Source organism: Lates calcarifer, linkage group LG5 (assembly GCF_001640805.2).
Source record: "Lates calcarifer isolate ASB-BC8 linkage group LG5, TLL_Latcal_v3, whole genome shotgun sequence".
NCBI classification, from domain to species: domain Eukaryota; kingdom Metazoa; phylum Chordata; class Actinopteri; family Centropomidae; genus Lates; species Lates calcarifer.
In genome coordinates this window covers 8,063,734-8,080,669 of record NC_066837.1, presented here as the reverse complement: position 1 = coordinate 8,080,669, position 16,936 = coordinate 8,063,734, and the positions used below count along the sequence as shown (strand labels likewise).

The 16,936-nt window shown below is 40.3% G+C and overlaps 2 protein-coding genes across 9 annotated transcripts; both read left to right on the top strand.

Annotated features, from left to right (window-relative positions):
- The first annotated feature begins 389 nt into the window (after nucleotides 1-389).
- On the top strand, nucleotides 390-10,190 carry osbp (oxysterol binding protein). 8 transcript variants are annotated; one of them, XM_051070541.1, is made up of 16 exons: nucleotides 390-510; nucleotides 1,404-1,574; nucleotides 1,820-2,028; nucleotides 2,187-2,349; nucleotides 2,456-2,567; nucleotides 2,662-2,860; nucleotides 2,997-3,111; nucleotides 3,226-3,283; nucleotides 3,408-3,575; nucleotides 3,675-3,920; nucleotides 4,079-4,199; nucleotides 4,328-4,431; nucleotides 4,614-4,709; nucleotides 4,945-5,129; nucleotides 5,251-5,480; nucleotides 7,535-10,190. In XM_051070541.1, the coding sequence occupies exons 2-16, from the start codon at nucleotides 1,441-1,443 to the stop codon at nucleotides 7,675-7,677; spliced, it is 2,283 nt and encodes a 760-aa protein (XP_050926498.1). In that variant the 5' UTR covers nucleotides 390-510; nucleotides 1,404-1,440; the 3' UTR covers nucleotides 7,678-10,190. The 8 variants fall into 8 exon arrangements, with proteins under 8 accessions (XP_050926498.1, XP_018546417.1, XP_050926503.1 ...); XM_018690901.2 differs by having other exon boundaries at nucleotides 3,226-3,289; XM_051070546.1 differs by lacking the exon at nucleotides 7,535-10,190 and adding an exon at nucleotides 6,712-7,528 and having other exon boundaries at nucleotides 3,226-3,289.
- A 453-nt stretch (nucleotides 10,191-10,643) lies between these two features.
- On the top strand, nucleotides 10,644-16,936 carry LOC108893087 (caspase-3-like). Its single transcript, XM_018690903.2, is given in 7 exon segments — nucleotides 10,644-10,878; nucleotides 11,249-11,382; nucleotides 14,676-14,804; nucleotides 14,919-15,094; nucleotides 15,221-15,304; nucleotides 15,306-15,333; nucleotides 15,423-16,936. Coding segments are annotated over 7 exon segments (846 nt in total). The 5' UTR covers nucleotides 10,644-10,813; the 3' UTR covers nucleotides 15,653-16,936.

Below are 16,936 nucleotides of genomic sequence, written 5' to 3'. Positions count from 1 at the left end.
TAGACATTCCACAAATGTTTGGATTAGACTCTCCAGAAATAGGATGGAATTTTTAGCCTTGTATTGCTTTGTCAAAAGGCACATGATACTGGTGGGTAATTCCTCACAGGACGCCTCTCATTTTCCCGCAAATTAACTTAGTATTAAATTATATTAAAGCATAAGCATTTACTTTATCATCAAATTTGTGTATCTGTTTATAGCAGTCATGCTAATTGCAGTTTTAACTACTCGATTGTTTTAATATTACCGGAGATATTCACACAGTAGTTCAGATTATCAAATAAAAAATGATATTTTATATTTTACATTATTTATTTTATTTATTTATTCGGTTTTGGCATGTCGCCTGTTTTCAGCGGAACTGAAGTTGACGGTTACGGCGCATATCGACCGCTATTTTGTTGCACAACCTGTAGCTAAGTAGTTAGCAAAGCTAACACTACCGAGCTAACATCCCTACTCCTACACGACATGCACAGTTGATGGCTGAAGTCTTGCACGGAAAAGGTGGGTGTCGCCAAAATGTGTGAGCATATCGCGATGCCAAATGCAAACCAAAACAAAGAAACGCCGAGAGAGCTGCAGAGTTGAAACTGATCGTTGGCATCGTCTGCGACGTGTCAGCTAGTTTGACAGCTTCCTGTTGTTTAGCTAGCAGCAAGCTTAGTGACCGACGCTGTTTTAAGTAGCTTTGATGTGTGGAAATGGCATTTTGTTCCGCGAAGTACCTTACAATATCCAGGCTGTGTTTACCTGACGCTCGCATGTAATAGGTGGGTAAAGATGATTGTCGTCGGTAGTGAGTTGTCTCAGTTTGAGAGTTGCCAACAAAACGCCGTAAACGTTAGCTAAACAGAGCAGTAAGAGTCATGTCAGCTCCCCACCATTCGTTATGTTATAATTTGCAGCTTCCACGTAAAATCGAAGCTGAACGCTGTCATAGCGACATTATACCAGCTCAGCATTGATCCCAGATTCATATTTGGTTCCATTGATGGCTTTACTTGAGATTCATGGCTGTAACGTTAGTAAACAACATTTGTCATGTGTGGACCATCCAGCATTCGTTCATATAATATTTATAACATATACATGCGATTAATTTCTGCAAACACTATGAGGTTAGTTACTGTGCGTCGGTTTAGTATTTGTTTACATTTATTTGATGTAATTTAATGTTATGACATTGGTTGGGTAGAAACCAGGAAGTGTAACCAACACGTCAGTATGCCATATAAAGTTAATGATAAATAAATTTATGTCATAACAGGATGGCATGGTGGCCTTATGAATCCCGTCAAAAAAGCATTAATAAGCCAGTTAACTCTGTGATGCAAGTGTTTATAACAATCATCGGACCAGTTTATCAATGTGAATATTGACACAGGTTTTCCCCCCAGGCTCTAACCTCACCCAGTGAAACCACAGGCTGCTGTGATGTCGGAGCCTAAGCCTCCTACTCCAACCCCTGGAGACACATATAAGGGTTGGCTCTTCAAATGGACTAACTACATAAAAGGCTACCAGAGACGCTGGTTTGTCCTGAGCAATGGACTGTTGTCGTATTATAGGTAAGTTGGCGTGGTACATAAGATTGTTGATAACCCTGATAATGTGTGTTGAAAGTTGATGTAGGGGTGGGTGATGTACAAGTAATATATCACAATTTTTTCAGTCACTAACACAATCAATATTGATCCCTGGGTTTTTAATCAGCAGCCTTATGAAAATAAAATGCTTTAATGATATTTCTGACTTCACAAAGCAGTTATTTAGATCCCTGCATTTGACAGTCCTTCACTTTGTTTGTCCTCAGGACCCAGGCAGAGATGGGTCACACATGCCGAGGCACCATCAACTTGGCCACAGCCAACATTGCTGTGGAGGACTCGTGCAATTTTGTCATTTCCAATGGCGGAGCACAGACCTACCACCTGAAGGCCAGCTCAGAAGTGGAGCGCCAGCGGTGGATCACTGCGCTGGAGCTCGCCAAGGCAAAGGCCGTCCGTATGCAGGCTGAATCCGGTGAGAGGGAGGAAACACTGGTCATAGACATAATATGAGATGCCTGGGTAGCTCATAAAGCAGCAGCTATGCCAGATGTGTGTATTTGTGTGCAAAACATTTTCTCTCATGATATTTCTTTGTTTTGGTCATATCATCCTCCCTGTCCTCTTCCTTAGACGACTCAGGTGACGATTGTCCTGCAGTGCCCCCCACCCCAGGACAGGGTGGAGGCTGCCGTAACTCAGAAATCCAGTCCACACTACGGACACTGAACAACAAGGTGGAGGACCTCACTACCTGCAATGATCTCATTGTTAAACATGGGTCTGCCCTCCAAAGGTATCAATTATCTGAGCAGTGTGACTACTCTCGAAAGAAACAATATTATTCAAGGAAGGGTTTATTTGTTCCTTTACTTATCTACAACTTTATTCTACACATACAGGTCTTTGTCAGAACTGGAGGCCATTCGTGTCGGAGGGGACATGGGTGAAAAAATCAGACAAGTTACAGAGAGGGCCACACTGTTCCGAATCACATCTAATGCCATGATTAATGTAAGTTGCCCTAGTATAAATCACAGAGGAACTTACTACACTGATGTTGACCTTCTTGCTGACATGTTGCTGTTGTGTTCGCCGGCTCTCGAAGGCTTGTAGAGACTTCCTCTCTCTGGCCCAGAACCACAGTAAGCGCTGGCAGAAGGCCTTACAGACCGAAAGAGACCAGCGGATACGTCTGGAGGAGACTCTAGAGCAGCTAGCAAAACAGCACAACCACTTGGAGAGAGCCTTCAGAGGAGCGACAGTTCTCCCCCCGTCATTCAGCAACCCCGCCTTAGCTAGCAAAGGTAAGGCTCTCGACCCCAACTGAACCTTTGTCTTTGGACCCTTACTAACTCCACTATGCCACATACCTCTGCCAATCAACAAAGGCCAGTTAAGCCTTTTAGTTGCTCATTCTTACACTGTGTTTCGTCTCTGTAGGTGGTGTTTCAGGAAAAGGTGATGCCAGTGATGAGGATGACGACAATGAGTTCTTTGATGCTATGGAAGACCCAGCAGAGTTTATTACCGTTCCCGCTGACCCAAAGTATCACAGGTTATTAACTTCTCTTCTTCGTCTTTCTCTTTCAAATGTGGGTTATTTTTAATGGATTTTCTCTCCTTGTGTTTTGTCTTAAATTTTCTGCTGTCTTGTTTCTCTGTTCTACAGGCGATCTGGCAGCAACATCAGCGGGATCAGCAGTGAGACTGGAATGGATGATCAGTCGGTAAATGTGTGTTAAAGTTTGTTTTTATGAGCAAGTTTCTAAATTTGTGTCGACTTGTCTTCTCTGTTTGTCAACATGCCAAAGTTACATGACCCTTAAGGGCATTTTCCTTCTCTTCCCTCAGTTTGATGAACTATCTTTGGCGTCCAATCCGGAGTCTCCCCAGCCTCTTGAGCTAGAGCCAGTCAGACAAAGACGGACTCGTATCCCTGACAAGCCCAACTATTACCTCAATCTGTGGAGCATCATGAAGAACTGTATTGGAAAGGAGCTCTCAAAGATACCAATGCCTGTAAGAAACTTGCACACTTGTTGGCATCTAAGTGGCTTTTCCTCTGAGAATAATCACAAGTAATCAGACTTCTTCTCTGTGTGGCTTTGCACCCGCTAGGTGAATTTCAACGAGCCCCTCTCAATGCTGCAGCGTCTTTCTGAGGACCTGGAGTACTACGAGCTGCTGGATAAGGCTGCTAAATGTCAGAGTTCTCTAGAGCAGATGTGTTATGTCGCCGCTTTCACAGTCTCTTCCTACTCCACCACTGTCCACCGCACAGGAAAACCCTTCAACCCTCTGCTGGGAGAAACTTTTGAGCTTGATCGACTCAGCGAGTGCGGCTACCGCTCCCTGTGTGAACAGGTACGTCACATTCCAGTTCTAAAAATAAACATCCTTGAATTGTATTTATACAAGAATGTTTATTTTCTCAAATAGGTTCAAGCAATCATGTAATTACAGTGTTTTTCTTTTGACTTTGCTACCTCTTCTGTCTCTTCGCTTCACTCACTTCCCCTCAGGTGAGTCACCACCCACCAGCTGCAGCTCACCATGCTGTCTCTGAAAAGGGTTGGACCCTGAGACAGGAAATTACTCTGGCCAGCAAGTTTAGAGGAAAATATCTCTCAATCATGCCCTTGGGTGAGTGTGTGCGTTAAACTGTTTGTTGCTCACAACTTAAGTGTCTGGATCATGCGGGATACAAGTTTGGCTGAGCAGGATAAAAATGAAGACTGTTGGATGTGACATTGTTCCTTCCCTGTCACCAGGTTCTATCCAGTGTCTGTTTGATAAGAGCAACAATCACTACTCTTGGAAAAAAGTCACTACAACAGTACACAACATTATTGTGGGGAAACTGTGGATTGATCAGGTAACCATAAAGCTGATAAAGCATTGATTAAACTTATGTTAACATCATTAAACATATTACACAACTACTAACCATTTAAGGACAAATAAATGACACAGTTGTCTTCATAGACTTTCCTGCATATTGTCCTGTTAAGTTGACATGAGGAAAACATCATGTCCCTCTCCATTCCCTCCTTCCAGTCAGGGGAGATAGATGTGGTGAACCACAGGACGGGAGATCGCTGCCACCTCAAGTTTGCTCCCTACAGTTACTTCTCCAGAGATGTACCAAGAAAGGTTGGTTTTTCACATGTATTGTTCTTTTACGTTATAGTACTTACTGTATATAAAACCAGATTTTCAAAGAAGATAGAAATGCTTAGAGTTATAGGTTTGAATGTACCAAAAAATAATTATAGATTTTTTTATGAATGGATTGGGTTTCCTGCAGCTATTAATTCTATCAACTCTTGCAGTTTTTTTGATTGCAATATAAACTGAAAGCTGTGTTGTTGGGTTTTTTTCCCCTCAGGTAACAGGAGTAGTAACCGATAAGGATGGAAAGGCCCATTATGTGCTGTCGGGAACATGGGATGAGAAGATGGAGTTTTCCAGGGTAATGCAGAGCAGTAAAGGCGAGAACGGCACAGAGGGCAAACAGAGGACTGTCTATCAGACCCTCAAAGCCAAAGAAATCTGGAAAAAGAACCCTCTACCGTAAGTTGTTGTTTTATAGAAGATTGATAATACTGAGAAAGTTGCTCTTAAACAAATGGAGCCGTAGAGGTAGGGCTGTTTAGCTTTGTGCCTCTGATCTTTCATGGTAATGACTTTCCAGAGAGGGAGCAGAGAACATGTACTACTTCTCCTCATTGGCCTTGACACTCAATGAACCTGAAGAGGGAGTGGCACCGACGGACAGTCGAAGACGCCCCGACCAGCGATTAATGGAAGACGGACGCTGGGATGAGGCTAACGCAGAAAAACAGAGGCTAGAGGAAAAACAGCGCACGTCCCGTCGAGAGAGAGAGAGGGAGGCTGTTAAAGCAGCCAGCTCTCCTGAGGAAGGTAGGGGAAGAAAGACGGCAGCTTTCTTTTGGAGTTTTTATCTATTTGTCTTGTGTTCCTGTCCAATGTTTTTCTGTCTGTTCATCTTTTGTCCACTTTGTCTGTCTTGGTATACTTTGTCTGCTTGTCTCAACCCTAAGCTGTCACTGAGGATTCAATCAATGACTCACCTTTGAAAAGCAAGTACTCTTCTCTCAGTCTTTTCCCACTCTAGTTCTATACTTTATAGACACTAGAATCAAAAACACACTTAGAACATGTTTGCGCGTGTAATAGGAAGGTGCTAAATGTCTTCTACATCATGCTGATAACAGCTCATTCACATCTTACTGTCCCTTCATCCATTTCTGTTCCATTGTAGCTGATGCACAGGAGACTGGCACAGAAGCAAGTGAGGTTTCTGATGAAAGCAAGTATCTCTTAACAGTTAAAGTGTAGTTTTAAAGGTGCTTTGAGTGGCATTTTAACAAAGCATTGAGTGAGATGACCTTAGCATAACCACAGGAGGCTGATAGGCTAGTTCCTCTATTCTCATGACTTCACAGTTACTCAAACTAATGCTGATATCTGTGGAGAAATCACTTGCTTTTTGTCACATGTTGTTTGGAACAAGACACTCAAGATTTTCTCACTGGGCATTTTCAACTGCTCTCGTTCGTGGTGGACAGAGCAGTATGTAACAGGTTGAGGTCTTAGGTGATTTAATGCCCATTTTATATCACTACGTTTTTACCATGTGTACTTAGTATACATTATAGTATACATTAGTATAACTGCCTCAAACAGATGAGACCAGCCCTGAGTAAATTTTTCACTTATATTAGCTTCTACATTGCATTTTCCAAGTCAGGTTAGATAGGAAACAGCCTATTGACTTTATGACAAAAATTGCATTGCCTGACAGTAAAAATGGGAGTAGGGCTGGTCAGTGTAAACAGAGGGAAAAATAAAGCTTCAACCGAAGAAGCAAACATTCTCTTTGTTGCACAAAGCAAAGACATTAGTGGGAAATGGCCTTAATTTTTAGAGAAACATTAGTACTAACGTCATACTTCCATGAGATGGAGGTCAAAGATTGTCTTGACAATGGTCTTTTGTGTTTATGATGAAGTGTGTAGTGCCTAAGATGCTACAAACAGCACTTTTAAAATGTACATAAACAATCAATTGCTGTGGGTTTTGGTCTCTGAGTTGTGGATTTACATCTGTTTTTTGTGCTGGTGTTGCTCAGCTGACACAGAGGATTCTCCCCCTCATACACCTGTTGCATGCAAGTAGCCCCTTACATTTTCACTCACTGTTCTTCTTTGTATCAATCATTTTCCCACTCCCATACCTACTCTTTCATTTCTTAACCCCCAAACACTCATCCTTCGTTCTTCTTTTTCAGCCCCTTATGGACCATCACTCCTCCCTCATTTAAGCAAGTATTCTGGTCATGATATAACATATTCAGTGCAATTATGTCAGATTTTCTAGTAATTTAGTAGAATCCAGATTAAAAAGAAACCCTTGTTCATCTTCCATCATTTCCTCTTTACATCCTTCACAACTTGCTCTCTCTTAGTGGAAGGCAAGGAAGGTCCTAATGGAACTCCGGTCAAAAGACATCAGTCCTGCTCTCTATTGCCTCCCCTCTTTTTTTAAATATATATTTAGGTGTTTGTTAATGGTCAGTAGGTGCTCTTATTGGAGACTAGCTCTAGCTAATTGCAGAATTTCACAATAAACCTAGCACTGAAATTCTGTACTTTTAGAGTAGTATTCTGTTCTGGTCCTGGGCATTTAGTGCATTAGTTGTGAACCTTGTTCTCTGCACATGGTACGTGATAGAGAAAGTAATTGGTGTTTTCATTGTTATTTTTCCTCCTGCATTTTGTTTGAAAAAGCACCTGAAGACCAGGCAGTCTGTAACATTCCTTAGTCAACCATCTGAGAGCATATCAGCTTAACTTAAGCATGATGTGTTGTCATGGCTGAGTGGCTTCCTAACCCTCCCCTCAGGACCCTCTAAAGCTGCTTCTTGATAAAAGATTTTCTCTCTTTTCCTTTAGGCACCCATCAAGACAACCACCAAGCACTGTGGTTTGAGAAGATCGATGACCCCGTATCTGGAGAGACCTTACATGTCTACAAGGGGGGTTACTGGGAGGCGAAGGACCAAGGCAACTGGGACATGTGCCCTGATATCTTCTGATCACAGCCGAATGAGCCTCAGTGGTGTACAAATGAGAAGATGGTTAGAGGTGATCTACCTTACATCGGCTCAACTGGGGAATCAAGCCTGACATCAACCTATTTTCAATGTCTGTAGCTTCATCTGATCACCCCCCCCAAGCTCCCCCTATTCCAGCAGAGATTTGCTCAGGATCAAGGGCATGTGGATTTCACCCTCAATGTAGAAACTATGCACATTGTGCATTGTAGTGACAATGGACAATGATGCAACTGGTTGGTGTTCAGAATCCCCTCTCACTGCCTCTCAAACACTTTGTTTATCTTGGTCTGCTACTTGCTCTCAGTCCATGGGCCTGTAGTACAGCCTATGAGTTGCATTTGGCAACAGGTTATTGTGGCTGTGCTGTTGTGCATTTTCTTTGGAAGCACTAATGTCAGAGGCATAATTCCTCCAGACATCCTACAATATACAAGGTTTGCTTAGACAGAGTGAGCTACTACCTAACATGTCATTTATGTGTTTGTGTTGTGCGTTCCTGATTTTTATGATTTTGCAGTGAATTTATTACAGCTTCTCCAGCACAGAAACACTCCAAGTCAAAGTCAAATCACACCCAGTAGTTCACACTGGAAATATTCACCGTGCCAGTTTCAAACCATGTCACATGCACAGATGGAAAGGCTTCAGTGGCAGATGACAGGAGTTAAAGGAAGTAATTAAAGGCAGATTTCAACAATTATTTTCAGTGTGAGGTTTCACATACCAACACACGTTACAGAGCTTGCCTTTGAATTTATGTGAGTTGCGGTGCTACTTTATTCACTGATGTGAAACAGCAACTCTAAAGGTATACTATATCTACATACTAGCCTTTTTTAAAATTTTGTACTCAATTAGGCTATTTCCCCTGATAACTCTGTAAAACCCATGGAATTTGTGAAGACATGAAAGTATTTCACAATGTTTCTTCTACTCTTCTTACTGTAATTTGGCCTGATAAAGTCTGGTTTGGTAATCTTAAGAATCCTTACTTATGAGCTGCATATTTCATTCCATATATAAGTTGTCTTTTATACTTTTTTCACTGTTGAAGAGTATCATTTCCCTTTTCTTCTCTTTTCTATTGGTGTAAGAACAATGACATTTATATATGCAGAATTCTTATGTTTAAAAAATGTTTTAATAAGTGTGCCCCAAATACATGAACTTCAGACTGTTTTCATACTACAGTTTCTGCTCTTGTTAATATACCAGGATCAATCACTAATGTTCTGCTTTCAAAGTAAATGTTGAGGCTCACAATTTGAAAAGTTGTCAAAAATGTCAGAGCAGCAGGGCTGTGCTCCAAGCTGTAACTGAGCTGTGTGCAGATTTCTACTGGCTCGATGATTTGTGAAGTGATGTGAAGTGTGAGGCGAGTGTTTTTGTCTTCCTGATTTCCTTCAAATGTATTGATCATAGCTTTAATCTCAGATTAGGATATTTTAGTCTTTTGTGTGTGTTGCGAGTATAGATTTTTAACAGACAGCAATAAGAGTGCCTCAGTGCATATACACACGTGGCACAAAATGAAATATGAGGACGATGTGAAGCAAGAATGCTAGAATGGCAAAAACTGAGTTCTGTCTTTATATTTGTCTCTGTTGTTGTTTGTCACTTGAGTGGAAGGAACTGTATAGTTGGAGAAAATCTACGTTTCATTTTTATATTCAAGTGTACTTAAAAAGAGAACACTAAAAATGAAGGTCACAAAATGTTGCAAATATTTCTATGTAAATATATTAAATAGTAAAGTAATTGTGATATTAACTGGTTTATGTTGGTATAGAATCTAAAGGTGGAGATGCACTTTGAATTAATTTTATTTACTCAGCTCTGCATACGTTTTCATTGTCTGACCAGAGTGTACCATGTTACCACAAATCACCCTTTACCACCTAGGAAAGCTTTATATTTTAAATTATATTAATTTGTTTTTGATGTACACTATCCCTTCCTACATTCAACTTTGCTTTATACATAATTTAAATAGATATCTTCATATGACATCTCTTCAGTTACAGAGTTTACAAGGTTCTTTCTGACTTTTTTTAATACAATATAATCTTGGTTTTCAGCCAGTGGTCATAGCCCCATCATTACATCTTTATTTTTAACTCTTTTTTTTTTTTTTTTTTTTTTTTAAGTTTCTACCTTTTTTCATCCCTGTTATTGTTTCAAACTCTATGTTTTCCCCCCACACAAAAAGAGACTTAAGGTGTTCTTGCACTTTAGTACAGAATATCAGTGATTTCATTTGCCCTACTTGATTTTACTGTTGAGTCAACTTTTGATGTCCGCTACTGAATTGTCACTTTGTGAGTTTGTTTTGGAAACTTCTCCTAAAACATGCTCAACAATTTGCAAACAAATGTAAAAGTAAAAAAATATACACATGTATTTTTCACCTTTACTGTCCTATTCATTCAGTTCTTTTAGAAGGATTGTGTTAGAGGTTGACGATATTAAAGTCTGTATGGAGATGAAGTGCATATTTTTGGTTTTGTTATTTATTTTTTCAACAATGTATCACAGACCTAGAAGTAGCAATACGATTTATAAAGCAGACTTTAGATTAGATTTTAACCTGCTTGGGGGGCGGGGTTGGATGATGAAGTTTGAGTTTATGTAGGAGAGTAACATATAGGGTTTAGGAATTGTATAAAACTGAAACTTAAACACAGTGGGTATTTAGGTTAACTCCAGTATTGGGGGGGGGGCTTTGGTACAACGCGAGGAACTCTCAACGTGGTTGAGTGGGGTGATAAAAGAAACATTTATCTTTTGTTAACAGAATACATGAAACATAAAAATCAAGATAATGTATCCAGCGATACGTTTGGCCTCAATATTTGTCAAAACCTAGCGACTGGTCTCCTCAGAGGAGTCTGTGCTGTGTGAGTAGCCTCTCACACGGCAGGCGTGGGTGTTTAAAACGAGCGCATCTGTGGAGTGACATCACCATCTTTGTTTACTAGCTGCAGTCAGAGTAGCCAGCTGCCTCCCTGTGTCTGTTTAAACACGTCCGCGTCAGTTGTTCTTGAGGGCTGCTGTTTATCACACAGGGCGTGTAATTTTACTGTTTGGGTAGTGGTTAGTTAGCTGCCTCTAAAACATGTCGGCTAATGGACCAGGACGTGGAGACGACTCCACAGACGCAAAGGCGGGCAATGGACAAGGGTGAGCCACTGTTAATATAGCTAGTTAGCTATTCTAATCTATTGTTGTTAGCTATCTTTATCTACTGTTGTTTGCAAATAGTGATGAGGAAACTGCTTGTTAATTTCCAAGACCACACCTTGTCATTAGCATATACTTTTACCCCCTATTTACAATGTACAAGCTAGCTGTTGTTTGTTACTCTGTGGACCGTTTTAGCCTCGACTTATTCGTGTCATGCGTAGTGCTAATGCCGGCCTGTAGTTCCCATTTTAAATGCTTCCTCCTTGACTTACATTAGCATTTTTCCTCTATCATCGTGCATCACTTACTGCCTCTTGTTATCTGTCATTTGAATTATAAACCGTTTCTCTGCTTGTTTAATCTTCAGGTCAGAAGGGTCACCATTTGCTCCCATGGACGTGGATGCCAAACCCCAGTCCCACAGCTTCAGATACAGCCTGGATTTCCCCTGCATCGGCCAGTGCATCATCATCAACAATAAGAACTTTGACAAAAGAACAGGTGTTTATTAGTTTAGGCATTTATGTTTGTTTGATTATTATTTGGGCAGAGCGCTGGTCTCTTAATTTCCGCACTGAACATAATCAAAATGAAACGGCTGTGAAGAACACGTAAGCACGGAGGAAAAAATATGGTATACATGTGGTTTATTTGAAACCCTTATACTGCTTCCTGTTCACTGTGAGTGAAGTGGCACTTAAACATGTCACTGTCAGATTCCGCCTATGAGTTTAGTTATTGCTGAAACTGTTGAATCAAAAACTATTAATTAATAATGATAAGAAAAAAATGACAAGTGTCTGGTGGTAATTTAAAAAGTAAAAGCCCATGGGCCTTTGACTCTAGCAAGAATGAGGCATGTTAGGTTCTCATGATAGGCTTGTGTTATGTTTTATATTCTAAACTGTAATCATAAAGTAATTTATAGTAAAAGCTACAGGGTAATGAAAATAATTCCTTGTATTTCTGCTTGGATTTTTAAAATTCTCTATTGATGTTGGGTTTAGGATTATCATCATTGCATTACTATAACCCAGACAAAGTCACACTGAGACTTTAGACAGTCCTATTTTCAAATGCTGAGGTTATCTAGAATACAGTGACCAGTTAGCCTAAGGCTGATGGGTCTCCTGGCTCAGATGTACACTGTTAAAACTTTGATTAGCTGTTAAGTTAGCTGTCACTAGCGGTGCCTCTATTATACCTGTAGTAGTGTCTCCAGTTTCCAGTTGGTGTACACACAGGCATCTGCAATGTGGTTCCCCAGATATGGTAGAAATAGCTTGCGAACTTACGTCTGATTGTGAGGTGATGCCGTTGCTGTGCAGGCAGGTGATCAGCAAGTGCTTGGTTAAATTGAAGTCCATGGTGAGAACTTTAGGTGGTGAGTGTCACTGGTGTCAGGGAGGTGAACCTATGGTTATTTGAAGTGTTTGTCTTCCTAGCTGTTTGCTCCAACATACTGTATACACCCAGACCAACCATACATGGTCTAGACATCTTGACGTGAGAGAGTAAGGCTTTGCTTCTTGCTCTTGCCATCTCAGGGTAGAATAGTGCAGGTGACTCATCAAATCAAGCATCCACACCTCATCAAATGATAGGTGTGCTAGGGGACTCAATTCACACATGTTGCTGTGGTTACCATTTTAACTACATCTCATGCTAGTTAATTAGATGTTCAAGTTAGATCAGTGGCCTTTCCAAACTTGGCTGTAGAGAATGAGAACAGGCAGGGATTTGTAACATAATTCTTGTGTATGCATCCTTGTATTTGGTGACATAAGACAATTAAATAACTGCCAGTTCAGTGGATCAGTAAGTTCACACATATATTTATGGTTGGATTAGTTCCCCTTCAGAGTTTGATGAGGGCTGTACGTATGAGGATATTCATTATGTACATGTATTTAATCGCCCAATCACTTGGGTATTCTGGTGATTTTGCTTTAGGTTGACAGTATTCAGAAAAGACAGCCATATTGTTACATGTGTCACAGGTGTTGATTATCTTTTGAGGCATGACCATGTCTGTCTTCAAGGATCTATAGGGGAGTATTCTTGTAGGCTAGCGCTTGCTTCTCTAAGGATATAATGGCCTGATGTCTACAATAGCTGGAGATACTGTATGAAACCTTGAATTGACCTTAGTCCCTGTCTACCCTTTACTGGAAAAAGCTTCACATTCCAAAGAGCTGTGTTTGCTACTGTTGAAAGAGCCTCTAATGTCTGGATGAGAAGACCAAGGATATCAATGCAAGCAAACACCACTTCAATCTGCCCTTGGTGTATAGAGAATCAGAGTCACTCTGCTATGGTCTCGCTGTCAGACTTGTCTCTCACAAACCTGTCTAGCAGGACTAACTGAGTACACATGACTGCTTGGTCAACAGAGTGAATGTTCTAACAGCGAGTACATCATATGAGTGGGTAAAAATCAGTAGCAATTAAGCCTGTCAAATTCATATAATTGTTTTCAGCAGTTCAACCAATAGAAGATTCTTGTTACAGTAGATTTGTGCATGCTTAGAATTCCTCAACCCATGTTTCTGAGACAATTGCAGCATTTTGTGCAGCAGCCAGTGAAATTTTGTATTAAATTTAGCAAGCTAGTTGTTGTACACAGGCTTATTCTCAAAATTAGGGTGTAACAATTCTGAAACTGAGACTAAAACCACAATACAGACATCCACAATCTCATGCTGTGGAATGAAGACAGAACCACGACACCCCACTGTCCCACGCACCAGTGGTAAGGAGGCTATATGGTGTAGTTTGACAGTACACAACATATTTGTGCCCATCCAGCTTTATTAAAAATGAGATCAAATCAAGACTCCGACAAGAAGCACTAAGCTCTCATGGAAGGACCAAACCTATCTGTGTAAAATGTCTTAACTGCCTGTATAGAAGTTGACATTTTGACTTGTCATAGTAGGAAAAGCACAAGTGTGAACTAATAACATAACGATGGCACTGTTCTACTCAGGTGTCCCAGTAAGTCAGTGACAGTTTGACAGAGCATCAGTAATTTTATTATCTACACCTGTGTAGGTGTTTTCACTTTTTCTGGCTGATTAGCTTAAAGACATGTTGAGGTCACCAGAAGTTATGTACTAATAAGAACGGGTGCACTCCATAACCCCACCAGATGGTGGCAGTGTGTGCAGATTGGGTGTGGTTTTCACTTCCTTTGAATTAGCCTGACCTGAATCTGTGGCTCCGTGCTACAAAAGCAAAACACTTTGTGTACATTCACCTTTGTTAACAACATATATTTGGGCTGACATTGCTGAATCCAAAAGGCTTGTCTTTGCCAACACTTACAAGCTATGTCAAGATGGAAGTTTATCATAGCATTTCTAGCACCTGTTTCTGTTTGATTCTCAGACAGATTCACTCTGTTTCACCATGTTTTCCTGACCTTTCCACTATGTAAAAAAAATGGCGCACATGCATGACCATATATAGCACAGTCAGTGATAATGGTGTAATTTTTCCCACCCTTACAAGTACAGGGGAGTGAGGCCAATGTCAGTCAAGCACAGTCCATACACTCCACACACAAAAAGAGGTTTAATTAACCAAAATAATTTAAATTGTTTGCTTAGGGTTGTACCAGGGGTGTGTGTGGCCTTTAAAGATATAAGAAAATAAATCAGCTAAGCTTTGTAACTGCCTTCAGTGTGTACCAAAGGTAGTAACTAGTTATAAGGGTGCAAGAGATGTTGCTTGCTTAATTTTCTAATGTGTAAACAGAATATAATTTTTTTGTTGTTGTGTTCTTTTGTAAGGCATGAATCAGCGCAATGGTACAGACGTAGATGCTGCCAACGTGATGAAAGTGTTTTGCAAGTTGGGTTACAAAGTGAAAGTTTTCAATGACCAGACAGTCGATCAGTTGAAAAATGTTTTTACTACTGGTAAGTATAAAGCAAAATGAATACAAATTACAGATACAAATTAGTACTATGACTGTTTTTACCAAGTGTCTATTATATCAGTTTATTGAATTTTTTTTTTTTTTTACCCCCCAGTGTCAAAGGAAGATCACAGCTGCTTTGCCTCATTCGTCTGTGTTCTGTTGAGTCATGGAGATGAGGGTGTGTTCTTTGGTACAGATGGCTCAATAGAGCTCAAGTACCTCACATCACTGTTTCGAGGTGATCGCTGCAAGTCACTGGTGGGAAAGCCCAAACTCTTCTTCATCCAGGTATTTACGAGTTTGTCTGTCTTCTGTTTGTTTTTCCAACATCTACCTTTTTCCCCTAACTTTGTACTTTGCTTAAGTATGGAACCTATAACCAGATCTTGTTCTCTTTGTGGGCACATTGTGTAGGCTTGCAGAGGCACTGATCTGGATGCAGGCATTGAAGCGGACAGCAGAGATGATGGCACTACCAAAATCCCAGTGGAAGCTGACTTTCCTCTACGCCTTCTCCACAGCCCCAGGTTAACACTCAAACACAGGTCTTTTTGCATGTGTTTTGTTTCTTTTAAATATTGTACTGATAAACCTTTTACTCGCCACTTATCTACAGGCTACTACTCATGGAGGAATACTATGACCGGGTCCTGGTTCATCCAGTCACTGTGCGACATGATCAGCAAATATTGGAAAGAATTGGAGGTCCTGCACATCATGACACGAGTCAACCACAAGGTGGCGGTAGAGTTTGAGTCTGTCTCCAACCAACCAGGTTTTGATAAGAGGAAACAAATCCCATGCATTGTGTCGATGCTGACCAAAGAGATGTATTTTTCCCCTTGATGTCGTCTCCACATCCGAAGACTTCAGCCTGGCAGACCTTCATCTGCAGAGGAAAGGCTTGGGCATGTGTATGGGAGGGTGGTGCGTTATTTTAGTTTACACTTTCTGACCGAATGGTTCTTGAAACTTCAGCGACAATATTTCTGGGAAAGCATATACATTTCACAAGCTTGGGATTATAAGGTTCTCTCTGTGTTGGTGACTTTTTCTGAGATATATGGCATTAAAATTTTTATTCCAGCAGCATGTCTTTTTACACATTTTAAACATAAAATGAAAGCATTTAAAGTTTGAAAATCAAAAAGCAGAAATTTAATTGGCCTTGTAATCTCAGGCTCACAGTTTGTTACCAGTAGAGGCCTCTTTGCTGTTTACAACATACACATTTCAGGGAAAAATACCAGGTGCCAGTTTGATAGGAAGTTTGACTTTATGCATTAGTTAAACCATGAAACCATAAATGGGCTTACTGCCTACCAGCACCAACGTACTCATGAGTCATTAAGGGATCGTGTGTCATTTCTGTGCCTGTCTTTACATTCTTCTTTTTTTCATTTGTACCAGTTGAGTTGTGTAATGGATGCATTACATACACTCAGCAGATAAATTAAATGATAGTGTTGTGTAGTTTTAAGGCTAAGAATTGAATTTGTAATGTTTTTGCATTATCTGTTTTCTACACATGGATTTCTGTTAAATGAACTGCTGCCTGTGAGCATCCTTAAATTAACGGGGACACAAGCTCCTTCATAGCATGCATGAGTAAAGCCAGCCAACCTGCACAACGCTGTTATTTGATGAGTTTGATGTCTGTCTATACTTAAACTCAACTTTATATTTCATATTTAGCTGTGTGAGTTCATGTATCTCTTGTGGATTTTGAAAGACGTAACAGCAAATTGGAAGCCTTTTTGCTTTGCTGTAGTAGTTACAGTCTTTTGCCTCTAAAAATCATTTTGAATGCACTGCTGTGACACTGTCAGTCAAACTTTCATAAGTAACCTCCAGCATTGAGTCATTTATAACAAAGCACAATTTGACAGTGTCACAATTCAGGTCCTGGTCATTTTAAAGTGAACTGACTGCTTTCAATTACCAGAAAATTTGCTAAAATCAATCACCCAGTTTATTGTTATATGACAATCGAGTTTTTAAGTCGTATCAATATACTACAGTTTGCTATGAACATAACTCTTTGGATTTTTTGGAATATCACTGTCTTGTAAGAAGCTGCCCTATGGTGTAATGTTTTCCCCCAAGAATAAAGACCACTTTTCACCTCTC